The sequence below is a fragment of the Budorcas taxicolor genome, chromosome X, assembly GCF_023091745.1.
Source record: "Budorcas taxicolor isolate Tak-1 chromosome X, Takin1.1, whole genome shotgun sequence".
Taxonomy (NCBI): domain Eukaryota; kingdom Metazoa; phylum Chordata; class Mammalia; order Artiodactyla; family Bovidae; genus Budorcas; species Budorcas taxicolor.
The window spans coordinates 4,713,150-4,733,880 of NC_068935.1; the positions used below are offsets into that span (position 1 = coordinate 4,713,150).

Below are 20,731 nucleotides of genomic sequence, written 5' to 3' on the forward strand. Positions count from 1 at the left end.
ATGAATATTGCTCTACTTAGTTTTATGATTCTATTATAAAGCTGGAGTTAATGATTTGGAAGTATTAGCTGCCTAATTAGTAGTATGCTGCTGCTTTGTGTAAGAATAAGATAAGTCATTATGGTTTCCTCTGTTCGTGTGAATGGTACCTATTCCCAATCAACCTGTGCAGCAGCTTTATAGGTATAAAAATGTTTGTGGCCGTAAAGCAAGTTTAAGTATTTAGAGAAAAATTCCTAAATATTACATTGGTTCAGAAAATATTTATTAAATGCTTGGTGCATTCCAGGATTGCATACTCTTTGCTTGGCAATACAAAGATTAAAAAAAGAACCTAGTTTTGGCCCTCAGTTTATAGTTTAAGGTAGATGGATTTATTATAGAGTTTCATTTTAAGTGCTATAGTATAGGAAATTAGTATGGAAGAATAGCGTCAAGATGGTCACTTCTAAACGAGGTGCTTTGAGGGAAATCTGAAGAATTAGCAGAGGTATATGAGTTAACCTGATATGGATTTGGGTAGGGTGGGAGGACATGGGAGTTAACAGAGGGAGAGGGTGGTGAAGTCGACAGCATTCTAGGCAGAGAGAACAGCATCATGAACAAAGTAATGGAAATTTGTAAGAGCATAGCGTGTGTAGAAAAACGATGAGTAATCTTGTGTTATTCAAACACAAGGGGTAAGATGAACAGTGGTAATGAAAGAAATGAGACTAGGGAAGTAATAATAACATGAACATGAATAATAACACAAACATTCTTTGATGGCTAGCTAATATACACCAGGCTTGGGTGCGTGATCGCACTTAATTTTGACATTCCTCTGAGGTCTGTATTCTCCATATTCTCATTATTATCCTGCCTGCCTCCATGATTCTACTCTTGATAGCATGATCTTTGCCCTGTGTCATTAAAAATTGAATTGGAGGTATATGGTAACACAGAATGTATACCTATGGCTGATTCATGTTGAGGTTTGACAGAAAAGAACAAAATTCAGTAAAGCAATTATCCTTCAATAAAAAAAAATGTCACTGGAAGGCGAGCAGACTGTCTATGTAGAGGCCTGACTGTGGAGTGCACAACTACAGACACTCAGTCTTGTCAGTGTTTCAGAGCTGGTACTACTTGGGGATACAGATTCATGCTATTTGCAGGAGACTGTAATTTAACTAGAATGTTATGAGATGGTAGAGACATAGTCTAGCATATATGAGCAGTATTTAGAGGTTTCGATGGAAACAAACAAAATATGATTTAGCAGAATGATGTACTTGCCAATAAAGTCATAAAATCAGAGGCTGAATTGAGAAGTATAGTATTTCAAGGTGAACGACGTGGAAATCCTTTCCTTCTTTGGATTTATCAAACCACAGGGTATTTGAGGGAGATGCTTAACCATGCCACATGAAGATAAATTGAAACTGGTAGGTATACTTCAGCCTCAAGGAGAGAGTATTGTCTTCATGTAATATTTACAGGTTCCTTTTGTTTATTCCTTCTGTCCAATCTACCCTCCATCTTAGTTTGGACTCTTATTATTATTACTTGTGGAGAAGGAAATGGCAACGCACTCCAGTACTCTTGCCTGGAAAATTCCACGGACTGCGGAGCCTGGCGGATTACAGTCCATGGGGTCGCAAAGAGTTGGACGTGACTGAGCGACTTCACTTCATTATTATTACTTGAGTTACTTCAATAGCCCAGATTATTAAACATAAGATAATTTATTCTGATTAATTTAGATAGAATATTTATACACACACACAAACACACATAAAGAGATGTGAACCAGAAGGGTTGCAAAACAGGCTCCAGGTAATCTAAGTATACGAATAACTTCCAGAACCACACAGCCAAAACATGATCTGATGAAGGAGCTGTTGCAACTTTGTTTGCTACTGTTGCCAGAACCAGTTTGTCAAGTTGTTGTGACGAAAAACGTGTCCGCTGCCATCAATTCCATATCCACGTCACCTCTGTTGCCACCCATGCTAGCAAAACATGGGTGAATCTATACCCCATATGCATCCATTTCATGGATGACCACTAAGCCATCTTACTGTATTGTCATAAGGGATAGCTGCTGCTGCTGCTGCTGCTAAGTTGCTTCAGTCGTGTCCGACTCTGTGCGACCCCATAGACAGCAGCCCACCAGGCTCCCCCGTCCCTGGGATTCTCCAGGCAAGAACACTGGAGTGGTTGCCATTTCCTTCTGCAATGCATGGAAGTGAAAAGGGAAAGTGAAGTCGCTCAGAGACTGATAAATGTGGCTTTCTTGGATTCTTCATTGGTGGGGCTGATACCGGGTGGGTGTTTAAAATTATAGTGGGTGTGTTCAAGTGCTATTGGGCAGCCAACCATGACAGAAGCCTTCTGTGGTCTGGTAGCTAATTTCTTGGCCTTCACTCAGGTTTTTCTCCTCAATTGAGACCCAAATCTGATGAAGACTTCTCTTTTGTCTTTCCCATCTGTCCTCTGTGTTCTAAGACATCCTGTACATGCCTCGGTTACACTGATATGTTTACGTATCACTCTTCCCTACTACATGGACTCACGCAGCCAATCCTGGCCGACTCTGGGCGACCCCATGGACTGTAGCTGCCAGGCTCCTCTGTCCATGGAAATTTTCCAGGCAAGAAGACCGGAGTGGGTCGCCATTTCCTTCTCCATCCCTACTATACTATGAATTGTTTATTTTTATTAATTAACAGACAAATTAGCATTTACTAAATATCAGGCATTGTTATAAGAACTTCACAAATAATAACTCATTTAATTCATGGGCTTAAGCACTCTTTCAAATTTTCACTCCCCACCTAGCATTTTCTGTGGTGCGTGGTAAAGTGAAAGTGTTAGTCGCTCAGTCATGTCCGACTCAGCAACCCCGTGGACCATAAGCCCACTAGGCTCCTCTGTCCATGGAACTCTCCAGGCAAGAATACCTGTGTGGATAGCCATTACCTTCTCCTCAGGTGGTGCATGGTGAGTTCAGTAAATAAGTGAGTCAAAATTTAGAAAGTGGAGAAGAAAAAATAATGATATGATCTTGCCACCGTAACATGATGTTAATATTTTGTTGTACATATTTCAGATCCAGTCCTCCAAAGTAAAGCTTGGCAAAAGTTAAACTACCCTATGATGGGAAGGACTGCGTGTGGAGGTAGTGAGTTCCCTGTTAGTTGAAGCTGACACAGAACATAGATGAATATCTGTGGACATTATAAAGTGCTATCCAGCCTCATTTCTGTGTATTCTCACTTTGATTCAACAGTGCTAGATCTGGCCTTTGAGAGAGAAAGAGAGCCTGGCTTCAAGTAAATCATTAACAAGTAAGATATACAAATGAGAAATGAAATAAGATAGGAAAAATAGAGGTAGAGACAGTGATAGAGATAATTGGGAAGGGGGGTCAGGTATATATACATGAAATTTATAGATATTGATTATGAATTAATCATTGTAGGAGTCATTGAAGTTACTATTCAACACATAGATGCAGTCTGATTACTTTTTATGGATCCTTTGTTTTTTCCCCCACGTTCTCATACATGATTTTTTAAAATTATTATAGTATTTTTCTTTGTCCATTCGTTTAGTTGATTAAAAACTAGTAATGTTTAGAATTACTAAGCAAGTAAAGGGATAAGAATACTGATTTCTTTTTCTTGTTTTAAAAAATCAAGATACCATTCAGAAGCCATAAAATTCATCCTCTTAAAGTATACAGTTCAGTGTTTTTTTTTTTTCTTCATGTATTCAAAGAGTCGTGCAACCATCACAACATTCACTCTTAGAACATTTTTATCACCCACAAATGAAACACCATACCTGTTGGCAGTCACACCCCAGTTCTCCCATCCCCTCTTGCCCCGCCCCTGACAGCCACTAATTCACAAATCTCTATAGGTTTGCCTGTTCTGGATATTTAATATAAATGGAATCATGTAATGTATGGCCTTTTGTGATCTACTTCTTTCATTTAGCATAATGTGATTTCAATTTTCATCCATGGAGTATAGAATGTATCAGTACTTCATTCGTCTTTGTGGCTGAATAATAGTCCATATGATGGACATATGACACTTTTTTATCCATTCATAACTTGATGGACATTTGAATTGTTTCCACTCTAATGTTTATGCTATGAACATTCAAGTACAAGGTTTTGTGGACATGTGTTTTCATTTGTCTTGGGTATAAGCTGAGTCATGTGGTAACTCTACGTATAACTTTTTGAGTGTGTAAGGGTTCCAGTTTCTCCACATCCTCACCAACAATTGCTATTATCTTTTCTGTCATAGCCTTTATTACTGTGGGAGTGAAGCGGTGTCTCACTGTGGTTTTGATTTGCATTTCCTTGGTGAATAGTGATGTTGAAACTCATGTGCTTATTGGCCATTTGTATGGCTTCTTTAGAGAAATGTCTGTTCAAATCCTTTGTCCACTTGTAGTTGGGTTATTTGTCTATTGTTGATTTGTAAGGCTTCTTTTTATACTTTGGCTACAAGCCCCATATCAGATGTATGACTTGTAAACATTTTCACACATCCTGTATGTTGTCTTTTCACTTGATGTTGATTTTGGAGGTGTAGTCCTTTCCAATTTGGTGTTATGACCCTTCAAGTGTGTCTGAATGTGTTTCAGGGGTTAACATGAGTTTCAAAATGAAGAAAAAATGATTTATCTAGTCAAAATGTTATATGTCTGGGTATCACAATATAAAGGAACATTTCCAACCAAATCAAAGCTTATTGAACCTCAAAACGATATGTTGTAACTGAATATTTTTCTTTCCAGTTAGTGGTCTTTTTTATCCCAGTGCAGGTAACTATGTTTCTGGTGTTTTCCCCCAACTCAGCAGCTTCACATGAATCTTTCTTCAGTAACATATTGTAGATATATATTTCCTATAATTTACAAATTATATTTGCTCTTCTAGATAATAATTATCCTAAGGGAACATATGCCAAGTAGTAAAGTGTTTATTTGTTTATTTTTGCTATCCGGATTAAAAAAATAACTTTGCTAAAATTGTATGATGTATATCTATGCTATAAACTGCCAGTTTATTCTGTGCAATAGTTAAAATTTTTTTCTTATTTCTACTCATTGAGTAGGTAGCAATATGAACCATAAATATATGGTAAAATTTATATGACATTAGGGTATATAGAGTGAAAAATAATAATGAAGGAGCCGAAAAATGATGGTTGTTGATAGAGCATGACTTACTATTTTAATACAGAGAACATTAATTTTTCTTTTTTAAAGTTCATTTTGTTGAAGTATAGTTGATTTACAACGTTGTGTTAATTTGTACTGTACAGCACAGAGATTTAGGCATACATATATATTCTTTGTCATATCCTTTTATATTATAGTTTATTATAGGATATTGAATACAATTCCTTTTGATATACAGTAGAACTTTGTTGCTTAATATTTGTTAATCACCTTTGAAACTCATAAGCAGAAATTTACTAATACAATCAATATTTTTAACAGGAGGACATGAACCTTAATGAAGAGCGAAAAGCTCCTTTACGAAACAAAGATTTTACCACCAAGCGTGAGATGGTCGTCCAGTATATTTCTGCTACTGCCAAATCTGTAAGTAGTGAGACTCTTCCAGCATCCATATAATGAGCTTAGCATTATCTGCTTAAAAGAAACAAACTTCAGATCTCCAAGTTCTTGCCTCAGTGTACTTACATAGACTTCATAAAAGAAGTGTATATAGGTACTTTAATACATTATATATATATATATTTCAAAACTGTTCTTAAAGAGAGATTTCCATTCTTATAAAAAAAACAGACTAAGAATAGTTGGCTCTGAGTTAATCCGGTTAAATTTTGGAGCTGAGGTTTTGTGCACTTACTAACAAATAGCAATTTGTAGTTACTCCACTTAATATACAATTTGTTATAGGAACACTTCACATTTTGAGGAAGGACAAACATAGCCAAGTCACAAGATTTAACTAAGTTTACATTAAAGTTATATGTCTGGTATTTGCTTACTTGAAATTTATAGCAATTTTTTAAATAAGCAGTTTGTTTTTATTTTTTGTGATGCTACCTATGTAAATGACCTCGTAATTGTTCTTCTACAGCTTAATTTAACATAAAGGAAGGTGTTTAATAGGAACTTTAATGAAATCTATTTGAGTCTCAAAAGAATTAAAATTAGATTCATTGAAAAGGCTTGTCTGCAGCAGGAAAAACTTCGTGTTTTAGTGGAATATATTGCTTTGTTTATTTCCTAAAGTGCTTCCAAAAAGAGTCTGGAAATTTGATTTATTTTTGTTACAAAAAATATTTTTTGAAATAGTGGACTGTATCTTTTACATTTCTGTAAAGAAGAAGCTTTTCACAGAGTTCATAAAATCACTATGAATGTGTACATATATAACATACACATGTTGTATGTTATATATGTACACACAAACACACAGTGATTTTATGTTTGTGTGACATGTATATTACACACATACATTTACATTTAAGGCATACATATTTTTAATTTAAAAAGTTGACCAGTGAATAAAATAGTTCTTCTTTGGCAAAATATATTCTAAAATTATTTGGCTATCCTATTAATGCTGTTTCAGTACAGTAATTGCAGTGGCAATTACCGATGCATTTTGTCTGAGTTCTACAATTGTATTGATTCCATATTGTACTTTAAGTAAGCTAAATCTGAATGCTGAACTATTTAAACATAATGCATTGTAGCTCTGCCATAGCAGAACAACAGCATGTTTTTTAATTTGCTTCTGGTGTCCAAGGGCAGAAATGTGTTTCAAGTGATAAGTGAAATTTACCTTGAGCCTCATTTTCAATAGAATTAGGTGAGGCATAGGGTTTTACTTTGAAATTCTGATGAATCTCTTCTCATTTTTGCCCTCAAGTTATTGTTCCCAGTAAAATGCTTTAGGAAATGCAGGGTGTACGTTCAGTGTTATTTTTCAAATACCTAAAGGCAAATACACTAGTAACTCTATATAGTTATATCTGAGTGCAAAGTACAGATAATTATATATAAATAATTAGGTGCTGATTTTAATGGCAAGATTTTGTTATTGTCTCTGGCTCATTTCTTGTTTTTGTTTGTGTAAGCGGAACTGAATATAATGAAAATTGTATGAAGCTCTTACTTCTTAACCTTTTGATTTTGACTCAGTCTCTATGTAGAACTTGTTTTCATTTATCTTCGTATTGTGTCCTCTTTAACTGACTGAAAAAAAGCGCACTGATTTATATACTCATTTTTCAGATTAAAATGCTAAACTTGGGGTAAATGTTGGCTGAGCTGTCTTGAATTGATTTATTTGAAAAATGGAAATTGAAAATTTCTCAAAAGACATGAAAACTCTATACTAAAGGCATTAGTCTCAAAATCGATACAAATAACTATTTAGTATATGATCCTTATTTGCTTCCTTTAGCACACATAGGGTCACTTGACATGCGTATAGAACTTTTCATTAGTGCTCTAAGGTTATATGTTTTATTTGCTTGTATTTTTCATGGACTAAATATGATGAAAGAAAGCCTATTGATAAGCATGTTTTAAAGCTTTCTCACTTTGGAGAGACAATTGTTAGTACTGTGTTCTGTGGTGAAAACAAAGAAAATTACAAATGTTATTTCCTTTTGAAGGTGAGAGGGATGCCATTTAGTGACAAACCATCCTCTCATCTTTTGCGATCTCTTTGTGACCATGACAATAAAATTTGCATGAATTATAATGTCACCTATGACCATTTATCTATGTGTAACTAAGGTTTCCATCCTGCTGGCTTTTATTAGGCTTTAAGGATACTTTGCATGTCATACTCTTTTATGCTTTTTTTTTGTTATATTGACACACTGATTAAAAATGCTTCCACATTTAAAGTAGATATGATTGTAACCACTGCTTTATGAAAATGTTTTGCAAATAGTCAAAACTTTTATCTTGAAGTAAAAGCAAATTTAAGGACTAGAGTACCTGGTAGAAAAATGTTTTATCATAAGTCATATGTAAAATGTGAAAATTATAGTTAAATTTAAACATAAATTGTACATTTCCCCCTTTAATACCTGCTTTCGTCATTTTACATGGAATTGAAAAACAAAATATGTACTCAATAAGCAATATCCGTCATTCTCCTGGGTTTGTGGGAAGGACAGTAATGCAAGATGAAACTAATGGGTTTAGACACAAAACCTGTTTCTAAAGCAAAGGGGAGTCTTTTGTTGTGTAACTGATCATGCCAAAATTAGCCTGGGATAAGAGAATATAAAGGAAATTAAAAGATAATGAAAACTATTGCTTAGTTTTTTCCTCTTCAAATTCCATAATAGAAAATGTTGTGTGAATGCAAAGGAAAAAGTACCTTGAGTAACTCTGTCAGTGATGAATGGACTTAGTAAGGGAGTGGAAAAGAGTCTCTTCTCTGCTGGCACTGGACTCTTGCTCTCTGTAACAAGTGTGGTTATGGTCTTGATCTTGTTTAGTTGCTACGTTGTTTCTGACTCTTTGCAGCTCCGTGGACTGTAGCCCTGCAGGCTCCTCTATCCCCAGTATTTCCCACGCCAAAAATACTGGAGTGGTTTGACATTTCCTTCTCCAGGAGATCTTCCCAACCCACAGATCAAACCTGGGTCTCCTGCATTGCAGGCAGATTCTTTACCTTCTAAGCCACCAGGGAGGCCCGGGTACATGTAGATAATTTGGCCACAGATAACCTGGAAGAGTCTTTGTTTTCACAGCACCAACATAAGTTTTCAGAAGTAGAAAACCAAGCTTTGTTAATATTGCAACGTGCACTCACTGGGTTGTTCAGTGTGACATCTGCCGGCCTCCCTGCCCTCTTCACTACTGCCCAACTCACTACCGAACATCAGTGGCTTCATGTCACCCAGCCTTTTCTTGTTCTCTTCACCTTCACCCTGGCATCACCCCAAACCCACGCCCCTTCAAAGCTTTGTGCTGCTCTGCCCCCAATCGCTGAGCAGATGCACTCTCAGCGTCCCTGCCTTTTCCCTGTGTGGTTCCCATGGGCTTCCTCCTTGTCCGACTCCCATCCCCAAAACCTACATTCCTCAAGGCAGCAATGTGACACATTCATGCTTGCATCCCAACATGCCCTCCACATTGTCGGCAGCTGTCATGGTATATTGCACACAGTGTCAGTGGATTTCAAATAAAATGAGAACCACAAGGTAAAAAAAATTGCAACATTGTCATACCTATTCATAATCCTGAGAGGCAGAAGACATCAATGATTTAGAGGGAATCTTGCATGTTATATTTTAACAGTATATATAGATGTTTATGTGGGTATTCCTTTGTGGTTCAGATAGTACACAATCTGCCTGCCAAGCAGGAAATGCAGGTTCGATCCCTGGGTTAGGAAAATCCCCTGGAGAAGGAAATCACTACAATATTCTTGTCTTGAGAATCCCATGGATGGATGAGCCTGGTGGGCTACAGTCCATGGGGTCGAAAAGTCGGACATGAATGAGCCACTGCGCACACATGCATAGACGTTTATGGGGAAAAAATTAGTCACTGAAATCCGAACATTAGTTTGCCAGATGTCAGTGTCCATATGAGAATATTAAGAAACTAATTTATTTCTAACTTAAATCACAGTCTTTGATGTTGAGACTTAAAAATATGTAAAGTTACAGTTTTTGAAGATACATTGAAAGGTAGCATTGATTAAAAAAACTCTAAATAGCAAATAATTTAAAATAGTGATACCAAATACATCGCTTAATACTTTCAGATTAGCCCATATCATAAGCAGGCTTCCCTGGAAGCTCAGACGGTAAAGAATCTATCTGCAATGTGGAAGACCTGAGTTCTATCCCTGGGTTGGGAAGATCCCCTGGAGGAAGGCATGGCAACCGCTCCAGTATTCTTGCCTAGAGAATCCCATGGACGAAGAAGCCTGGCAGGCTACAGTCCATGGGGTTGCAAAGAGGCAGACACAGCTGAGTGACTAAGCACACACACATACATCATAAGCAGTTAAGACTTGGAGTATATCTTTTTGTATGTGTGTATACATGCATTGGCTTCCCAGGTGGCACTAGTGGTAAAGAACCTGCCTGCCAATGCAGGAGACACAAGAGACATGCGTTTGATCCCTGGGTCAGGAAGGTCTCCTAGAGAAAGGCATGGCAACCCACTCCAGTATTCTAGCCTGGAGAATCCCATGGACGGAGGAGCCTGGCAGGCTACAGTCCACAGGGTCACACAGAGTCAGACACGACTGAAGTGACTTAGCACACACACACATGTATGAATGGTTTTGCCTTTGCCACTCTCAGGTACTTTCTTTCTCAAGTCTTTGCCAGACATCACCTAGATATGGTGAAACAGCTGAACCCAAACATGACCAGACCAGTTTCTTTTAGCTTTTCTTGGCTCATTTAAGCTGTTTGCTGTATATGCTTTAACTAAATGCAGTCATTTTGCAATCAGAATACTATAGACCTGCTTAAATCGTTGAGACAGGTTTGCAATTCTTTTTTTTTTTTTTTTTAAATTTCATGCCTGTGCTAAATAAACATGGGACAAATAAGACCTCTTTTTGGTGGGAGGAAATAATTTAGGTCAGTAGTGTATCTTTCATTTCAGAAGACTGTTAACGGCACCACAGAGGCTTTTATTCAACTAAATAGTCGCCGTCTGTAGATAGTCTGTCGAATGAATATTTAAGAAAGCTGCTTTTCTATTTGGAGATTCATGGAGTCCTCTGAAATAATTAATTAGGAAACTGTCATTTCTTTTTGTATCTTGTAGTATCCTGTTAAACTTGGGATTCTTATTGGGATTTCAGTTATATTTGGTTTTTATCTTTAAAGTACTAGCTAATAATTAGAACATGTATTGATAATATGTGCTATCAGATTAATAGTTTTAGATTATGGATGAACTCTTTTTTTGAACATTACTTGATATTCAAGTGTAGGAATCTGATAACAATGATTTTTATTTGGATTCTGGCATAAAATTATACTTTAGGACTATGATTTTAGTTCTTGCCTTCTTAAGCACAAATTCTTAGGAATTCTCTTATCTCTTCACCATAAGAAAAACTCAATTGAGGCTGTAATTTTTGAACTATTTCCTCCTTCTGAATAAGTATATTTAAATACAAACTGCTTCCTTGTCTTCACATTATATAGAAGACTGTGTTGTTATAATAGAAATGCTAGGATGACCTAGAAAACTAGAATCATAAGCAGTCTATCTTCTTTTTAATTTTCAAGTATAATATAAAACAATATTTTAAACCTTAAATTCATAACAATATAAAATTTCGAGCTTTCAACCTAAAGTTTATTTATTAACTTAAACACATGACTTTAAGTACAAAATTTATATTCTAAAATACCTAACTTCAAGCTTAATAGTATACCTGTTAAAACAAGGAAAGAAAAAAAAAAACAATATTAGAATAAAATTCAATTTTCTCATGATAATTTTTTGAGAGGTTGTGGGCTGATAAAATATCTGATGCCTGATTGCACTTAATCTTGCATTATTTGATATTTATACTACAACTAGTTGAGAAGTCCATTACAGAAAACTTAAAAAAAAAATCCTCAAATGGTAATAATTTTATTTGGGAATCTTTATTCTGCCGACTTTATACATTTTTGGAATATGGTAGAAATCAATACTGATGTATTTAACCTCTAGATCTAAAATATTAAAAGTACACATAGAGGTGCTATTTACTAATTTTCTAAACACTTCTATGAAAAGCTTCTGATTATTAATACTGTTGCTGTTTGTTTTTTTTTTTTTTACACCATAACTACTCTCCGTTGACCTCTGCATGCAGATAGTTGGAAGTAAAGTTACGGTGAGTACCAAAGATGCGTTTTACCCTTAGATGTGAATTTGTGCTTTTGGAGATTGAGTGATTTTTGCTCCTAGTATGTTATGTGTTTGGTTCTTCTTTTGGTGTATATATTACCAAAGTAGTAAGATCAATGTTAAGATCACATGATTAGAATTTAACTATGTAAGTATTTTTCCTGTGGTTCTGGGAAATACTTTAGAACTGGAATATGATTGTATATTTTGTCTTAGAAAGTTTTACTTCTTTAAAAAAATTTTTTTGGAACTGTGCCTGTGTCAGTCTTTACGATTCTGAGGTGTGTTTTACCTCAGCTTTTCAGGATAGCAGGGAGAGACTCCTAAAAGTTTCATTTATGCTAACAGGAATTCTTACTGAAGCATCTTACTTTGACTTTAGTATCTCTGAGCACATGGTGTAATGAAAGCAACCTTTGATGTTCAGTCAGGAGGCCTGGGTGCTTATCTTTGCTGGGTGCTACTCATCAGCTTTGTGACTTTGGGCAAGTCATATAATTTCTCTGAGGTTCAGTTATTAAGTAGTTGAATTGAAGTGACTGGCTTGCATTATCTTTTAAGGTTCTTTCAGTTGCTCTTATCTAAGCAGGGGTCCACAATCTCCAGGCTGCAGACCAGTACTTCCAGTCAGATCAGCGATGGTATTAGATTAGCAATAAAGTACACAATAAATGCAATGTGGTTGAATATTTCTGAACTCATCCTCACCTATCCCAGTCTGTGGAAAAATAGTCTTCCATGAAACTGGTCCCTGGTGCCAAAAAGGTTGGGGACTGGTGATCTAAAGCTTATATACATGAGACACTGCATTGCAGTACCACAATTACATGATACACTATTACCTCAGTACACCAAAAGTGGCTGTATTTTAATTCAGAGCTATTTGTAATTACCTTGCCTTCATGATTAAGCAGTCTGTATTTAGAAAACAGGCCAGAAAACATTATCTTTTTAAAAAATTTCTATTGGAGTTTAGTGGATTTACAGTGTTGTGTTAGTTTCAGATGTACAGAAAAGTAAATCAGTTATTCATATACATATAGCCACTGTTTTTCAGATTCTTTTCTCATACAGACCATTACGGAGTATTGAGTAGAGTTTCTGGTGCTATGCAGCAGGTTCTTATAAGCTATCTATTTTATATATACTAGTGTGTATATGGGCTTCCTGAGGTGGCACAGTGATACAGAATCTACCTGCCAATGCAGGAGACACAGGAGATGTGGGTTCGATCCCTGAGTCGTGAAGATCCCCTGAAGGAAGGCACGGCAACCCACTCCAGTATTCTTGCCTGGAGAATCCCATGGACAGAGGAGTCTGGTGGGCTGCGGTCCACGGGGTCGCACAGAGTCGGACACGACTGAGCATGCACACTCCCATCGTGGTGTATGTATGTCAGTCACAGTCTCCCAATTTATCCACCCTCCCCTGCCCCCTGCCCCAGAAAACATCCTGTTTAACATCACCAGGTATCTAGAATAGTGAATATATTTACATTTGTTTTGCTTTTAAAAATTGAAGTCCTCTTTTTGTCTTTGTCAGGCGAGTGTATGCTCCTTGGTTCTGTCTCGTCACAACAAAGGTTTGGAGGGACGGACATTAAAGCCCTGGTGTGTCACGGCTCTCGGGTCTTGGACAGACCGTGTTATAGCTCTCAGGTCACGAACAGACCATGTTATGGCTCTTAGACAAATCAGTGTTACAGCTCAGTGTTATAGCTCCATTTTATTTAGAAAATAGCACGAAAATCCATCGAGAGAGAGAGAAAGAGAGAGAGAGAAAGAGATTCCCTCGGGCTTCTCTTTCTATATGCTTCCCCCCCGCACCGGGCCTGCGCTGTGTAAATTGGACTAGCCAGGAGTGTTGTTTGTTCTACCTGAGGTCCTCACTCCAGCCCTCAAACCTTCCTTTGTTCTGTTTTTGTGGGTTTTCCCTTCCTTATCTTTTAGCCACCGCCATTCTGGACTCCTGTTTCCCATTCTACCTCCCTAACATATTCATGTGACATTGGGGGGAAAATGCCATCCATCTTTTGGGATGATTTCCAAAATCAGCAAATATTTCTTTAGTGCTTATTGTGTACCAAGAACTGTGCTAGGTGCACTAATGACTGGAAAATAAGAATAAAACCTTATCATTGCAATAATATATGTTGAAATAATCAAACGTTAAATTGTACCTGTTATTTGTGCCATAGCAATATTATGTATCAGGCAGGAGACATAAGGTGGGTTAGACTGATTAGAGAAAAATCCATGCAGATTTCTAGACTTTCAGGATATGGTGGTTGGGATTTGACAGGGGAGGGGAAATGATGGAAAAGCTCTCAGATTGTGGAAGTAATATTCAATGCAAAAGCTTGGAAAGAGAACCAAATTGTATTTGGGAGAGGGTACGACAGGTGGGCGAGAAGGAAGAAATGAGAAATGAGGTTGATTTTGTACAGAACAGAAATGTATATTGGGAAGATTAAAAAATCAAGTTAAAAGAAGATCTTAAAGTCCAAGTAGAAGATTAGAAATCAGTTTGAGCAAGCAAGTGACATGAGGAAAACAGAGTTTAAGAAAAATAAATTGGATAGTAGTTGGTAGGCTGGATCATGCTAATGGTTCTCAAAGTTGAAAGTATCAAAATACAAATTTTGTCCCTCATGGGGTCTAGAATAAGGCCAAGAATTCTGCATTTTTATCAAGCACCACAGGACATCCTGATTAGTTAGAATAAAGAGCACACTTTGAGAAATACTGGATTGGGATAGATGTTTGTTTAGGGGGCTAGCTAGGAGACATGTGAGAGTCAGTGAGGCCCTGCGTTAAACTGGAGGCTTAGGTGTAGAAGGATAGGGTTAAATAACAGAGTTTGGGGCAATAAATGAATCTAGAGCTTATTTTAATGTGGGCCAGAACCTGCCTATATGTCTGGCTGTGACAACATAAACAATCCAATGACCTGTGCCAGAAGCCACTGCAAGATTACCAGTTTCTCCGTAATCAGTTATCAAGTTCTGTTGATTATTTCTCCTAAATAACTCTCAGTTCTCTCCCCTAATTTCAGACCCATCATGTAACACTCCTGTTGATTGTTGTTGCCTCCTCGATACTCTCCTAGTCTTTGCTCTCACACTCACCCACGAATGCTCTGTGTGGTTACCAGAAATGCTGCTGCTACCCCTCAAACTTTCAGATGGCTCCCTATTCTCTTTGTGATCTTTTCTGATTTCACCTCTAGCTGCACTTTTACATGCATCTATCCCCTGTCTGTATGGGAACACTCGGCAGTTCGTTAACATCCTATTTTTTTAAAAAAATGTTAAAGTTCAGGATTGGGAACACGTGTACACCCATGGCAGATTCATGTTGATGTATGGCAAAACAAATACAATATTGTAAAGTAAAAAAAAAATAATAATAATAATAAAATAAAATTTAAAAAAGTTTATTTTTTAATTGAAGGATAATTGCTTTACAAAACTTTGTTGTTTTCTGTCAAACCTCAACATGAATCAGCCATAGGTATACATATGTCCCCTCCCTCTTGAAACTCCCTCCAATCTCCTTCCCCATTCCACCCCCTAGTTTGATACACAGCCCCTGTTTGACTTCCCTGAGACATACAGGAAATTCCCATTGGCTATTTTACATATTAAGTTTCCATGTTACTCTGTCCATCCATCTCACCCTCTCCTCCCTTCTCCCCATGTCCATAAGTCTGTTCTCTGTGTCTGTTTCTCCATTGCTGCTCTGCAAATAAATTCTTCAGTACCATCTTTCTAGATTCCATATATATGTGTTAGTATACAATATTTGTCTTTCTGACTTACTTCACTCTGTATAATAGGCTCTAGGTTCATCCACCTCATTAGAAATGACTCAGATGTGTTCCTTTTTATGGCTGAGTAATATTCCATTGTGTATAAATACAACAACTTCTTTATACATTCATCTCTTGATGGACATCTAGGTTGCTTCCATGTTTGAGCTGTTGCAAATAGTGCTGCAATGAACATTGGGGTATATGTGTCTAGGAGTGGGATTGGTGGGTCATATGGTGGTTTTATTCCTAGTTTTTTTAAGGAATCTCCATACCATCTTCCAAAGTGGCTATATCAACTTACATTCCCACCAACAGTGCAAGAGCGTTCCTTTTTGTCTGCACCCTCTCCAGCATTTGTAGACTTTTAGATGATGGCCATCCTGAATGGTGGGAGGTGATATCTCATTGTAGTTTTGATTTGCATTTCTCTAATAATAAGTGATGTTGAGCATCTTTTCATGTGTTTGTTAGCCATCTGTATGTCTTCTTTGGAGAAATGTCTGTTTAGGTCTTTTTCACACTTTCTGATTGGATTGTGTGTTTTTCTGCTTTTGAGTTGAATGAGTTGATTGTATATTTTGGAAATTAATCCTTTGTCAGTCGTTTCATTTGCTATTATTTTCTCTCATTCTGAGGGTTGTCTTCTCACCTTGTTTATAGTTTCCTTTGCTGTGCAAGAACTTTTAGGTTTAATCAGGTCCCACTTGTTTACTTTTGTTTTTATTTCCATTACTCTAGGACATGGGTCATAGAGGATCTTGCTTTGATTTATGTTGAGTGTTCTGCCTATGATTTCCTCTAAGGGTTTTATAGTGTCTTGTCTTACATTTAGGTCTTTAATCCATTCTGAGTTTATCATTGTGTATGGTGCTAGGAGGTGTTTTACTTTCGTTGTTTTACATGTAGATGTCCAGTTTTCCCAACACCACTTTGCCCCATTGTATATCCTTTCCTCCTTTGTCAAAAATAAGGTGCCCATAGGTGCATGGGTTTATTTCTGGGCTTTCTATCTTATTCCATTGGTCTATATTTCTGTTTTTGTGCCAGTACCATACTGTCTTGATGACTGTACTTTTGTAGTATAATCTGAAGTCAGGAAGGTTGATTCCTCCAGCTTCATTCTTCTTTCTCAAGATTGCTTTGGCTATTCAGGGTCTTTTGTGTTTCCATATGAATTGTGAAATTTTTTGTTCTAGTTCTGTGAAAAATGCCACTGGTAATTTGTTAGGATCATGTTGAATCTGTAGATTGCATTTGGTAGTATAGTCATTTTCACAATATTGATTCTTCCTTCCCAGGAACATGGAATATATCTTTATCTGTTTATTTCATCTTTGATTCCTTTCATCAGTGTCTTAAAATTTTGTCAAAGGCTTTTTCTGCATCTATGTTCATCAGTGATATTGGCCTTTAGTTTTCTTTTTCCGTGTTGTCTTTGTCTGGTTTTGGCATCAGGGTGATGGTGGCCTTATAGAATGAGTTTGGAAGTGTTCCTTCCTCTGCAATTTTTTTTGAAAGAATTTTAGAAGGATAGGCATTAGCTCTTTTCTAAATGTTTGGTAGAATTCCCCTATGAAGCCATCTGGCCCTGAGGTTTTGTTTTATGGGAGATTTTTGGGCACAGTTTTGATTTCAGTGCTTGTAATTGATTTGTTCATACTTTCTATTTCTTCCTGGTTCAGTCTTGGAAGAATGATCTTTACTAAGATTCTGTTCATTTCTTCCAGGTTATCCATTTTATTGCCATATACTTGTTCATTATAGTTTCCTGTAATCTGTTGTATTTCTACATTGTCTGTTATAACCTCTCCTGTTTCATTTTCTAATTTTATTGATTTGATTCTTCTCTCTTATTTTCTTAAAAATGGGATGATTTGGGAGAATGGCATTCTATCATGTATACTATCATGTAAGAATTGAATTGCCAGTCTATGTCTGACGCAGGATACAGCATGCTTGGGGCTGGTGCATGGGGATGACCCACAGAGATGTTATGGGGAGGGAGGTGGGAGGGGGGTTCATGTTCGGGAACACATGTAAGAATTAAAGATTTTAAAATAAAAAAAAAAATGTGAAAAAAAAATGTGAAAAAAATAAAATTAAATTAAAAAAAAAGTGTGGCTAAAGGTTTGTCAATTTTGTTTATCTTCTCAAAGAACCAGCTTTTTGTTTTATTAACCTTTACTAATTTTCTTTCTTTTTTTTTTCATTTATCATTTATTTCTGCTATGATCTTTATGATTTCTTCCCATCTACTACTTTTAGGGTTTTTTGGTTCTTCTTTTTCCAGTTGTTTTAGGTGGAAAGTAAGTTGTCTATCCAATGTTTTTTTTTTTGTTGTTGTTGTTGTTTCTTGAGGTAGGATTGTATTGCTATAAACTTCACTCTTAGAACTGCTTTTGCTGTATCCCATAGATTTTGAGGAGTTGTGTTTTCATTGTCATTTATTTTCTGGGAATTTTTTGATTTCTCTTTTGATTTCTTTAGTAACCTATTCTTTATTTAGAAATATATTGTTTAATCTCCATGTGTTTGTGTTTTATACAGTGTTTTTTTTTTTTTTTTTTGTAATCGATATTTAGTCTCATAGCATTGTGGTCAGAAAAGATGCATGATATGATTACAATTTTCTTAAATTTACTGGGGTTTGCTTTGCGACCCAGGATGTAGTCTGTCTTAGAGAATGTTCCATGTACACTTGAGAAGAAACTGTATTCTTCTTTTGGATGGAATGTTCTGAAGATATCAATGAGATCTGTCTCATCTAATATATCATTTAAGACTTGTGTTTCTTTGTTAATTTTCTGTTTTGATGATCTGTCCATTGTTGTAAGTGGGGCATTAAAGTCTCCTACCATTATTGTGTTACTGTCAATTTCTCCTTTTCTGTCTGTTAGTGTTTCTCTATGTATTGAGGTGCTCCTATGTTGAGTGCACAGATATTTACAATTGTTATGTCTTCCTATTGGATCGATCCCTTGACCATTAGTACTGTCCTTCCTTATCTCTTGTAATCTGCTTCATTTTAAGGTCTATTTTATCTTACATGAGGATTGCTACTCCAGCTTTCTTTTGCTTTCCATTTGCATGAAATATATTTTTCCATCCTCTCACTTTCAGTCTATATGTGTCTTTACGTCTGAAGTAGATTTCTTGTAGATAGCATATATGTAGATCTTGTTTTTATATCCATTCAGCCAATCTGTATCTTTTGGTTTAGCATTTAATCTGTATACATTTAAAGTAATTATTGATATGTGTATTCCTATTGCCATTTTCTTAATTGTTTCAGTTTAGTTCAGTTCAGTTGCTCAGTTGTGTCCGACTCTTTGCAACCCCATGGACTGCAGCACCCCAGGCCTCCCTGTTCATCACCAACACCTGGAGCCTACTCAAACTCATGTCCATTGCGTTGGTGATGCCATGCAACCATCTCATCCTCTGTCGTCCCCTTCTCCTCCCGCCTTCAGTCTTTCCCAGCATCAGGGTCTTTTCCAATGAGTCAGTTCTTCGCATCAGGTGGCCAAAGTATTGGAGTTTCAGCTTCAGCATCAGTCCTTCCAATGAATATTCAGGACTGATTTCCTTTAGGATGGACTGGTTGGATCTCCTTGCAGTCCAAGGGACTCTCAAGAGTCTTCTCCAACACCACAGTTGAAAAACAGCAATTCTTCAGCGCTCAGCTTTCTTTATAGTCCAACTCTCACATCCATACATGACTACTGGAAAAACCATAGCCTTGACTATACAGAATTTTGTCGGTAAAGTAATGTCTCTGCTTTTTAATATGCTGTCTAGGTTGGTCATAGCTTTTCTTCCAGGGAGCAAGCATCTTTTAATTCCATGGTTGCAGTCACCATCTTCAGTGATTTTAGAGCCCCCCAAATAAAGTCTCTCACTGTTTCCATTGTTTCCCCATCTATTTGCCATGAAGTGATGGGACTGGATGACATCATCTTTGTTTTCTGAATGTTGAGTTTTAAGCCAACTTTTTACTCTCCTCTTTCACATTCATCAAGAGGCTCTTTAGTTCTTTGCTTTCTGCCATAAGGGTGGTGTCATCTGTGTATCAGAGGTTATTGATATTTCTCCTGGCAATCTTCTTCTCTTTTCTCTTGTAGATCTTTTTCTTATCTTGTATTTCCTGGCTATATAAGTTCCTTTAACATTTGTGGTAAAGCTGGTTCGGTTTTACTGAATTCTCTTAACTTTTGCTTGTCTAAAAAGCTTTTGAGTTCCCCACAATTTTGAATGAGATCCTTGGCAACAGAGTAATCTTAGTTGTAGATATTTCCCTTTCATTACTATAAATATATCCTGCCATTTCCTTCTGGCCTGCAGAGTTTCTGCTGAAAGATCAGCTGTTAAACATATGGGGTTTCCTTTTATGTTATTTGTTGCTTTTCTCTTCTTGCTTTTAATATTCTTTCTTTGTGTTTAATCTTTGTTACTTTGATCAGTATGTGTCTTGGCATGAATGCAAAGTTCCAGAGAAGAGCAAGAAGAGATAAGAAAGCCTTCCTCAGTGATCCATGCAAAGAAATAGAGGAAAACAACAGAATGGGAGAGACTAGAGATCTCTTCAAGATAATTAGAGATACCAAGGGAACATTTCATGCAAAGATGGGCTCGATAAAGGGCAGAAATGGTATGGACCTAACAGAAGCAGAAGATATTAAGAAGAGGTGGCAAGAATACACAGAAGAACTGTACAAAAAAGAGCTTCATGACCCAGATAATCATGATGGTGTGATCACTCACCTAGAGCCAGACATCCTGGAATGTGAAGTCAAGTGGGCCTTAGGAAGCATCACTATGAACAAGCTTGTGGAGGTGATGGCATTCCAGTTGAGCTATTTCAAATTCTGAAAGATGATGCTGTGTAAGTGCCGCACTCAGTATGCCAGCAAATTTGGAAAACTCAACAGTGGCCACAGGACTGGAAAAGGTCAGTTTTCATTTGAATCCCAAAGAAAGGCAATGCCAAAGAATGCTCAAACTACCACACAATTGCACTCATCTCACATGG

The 20,731-nt window shown here is 36.8% G+C and overlaps 1 protein-coding gene across 1 annotated transcript in view; it reads left to right on the forward strand.

The window, feature by feature from the left end:
* The window catches only part of DIAPH2 (diaphanous related formin 2), a 791,835-nt gene that overhangs the window by 80,340 nt on the left and 690,764 nt on the right, over positions 1–20,731 (forward strand). The window contains exons 4-5 of the mRNA XM_052663405.1: positions 5,509–5,613; positions 11,855–11,875. Coding sequence (XP_052519365.1) covers positions 5,509–5,613; positions 11,855–11,875 — 126 coding nt within the window. The remainder of the gene's footprint in view (positions 1–5,508; positions 5,614–11,854; positions 11,876–20,731) is intronic.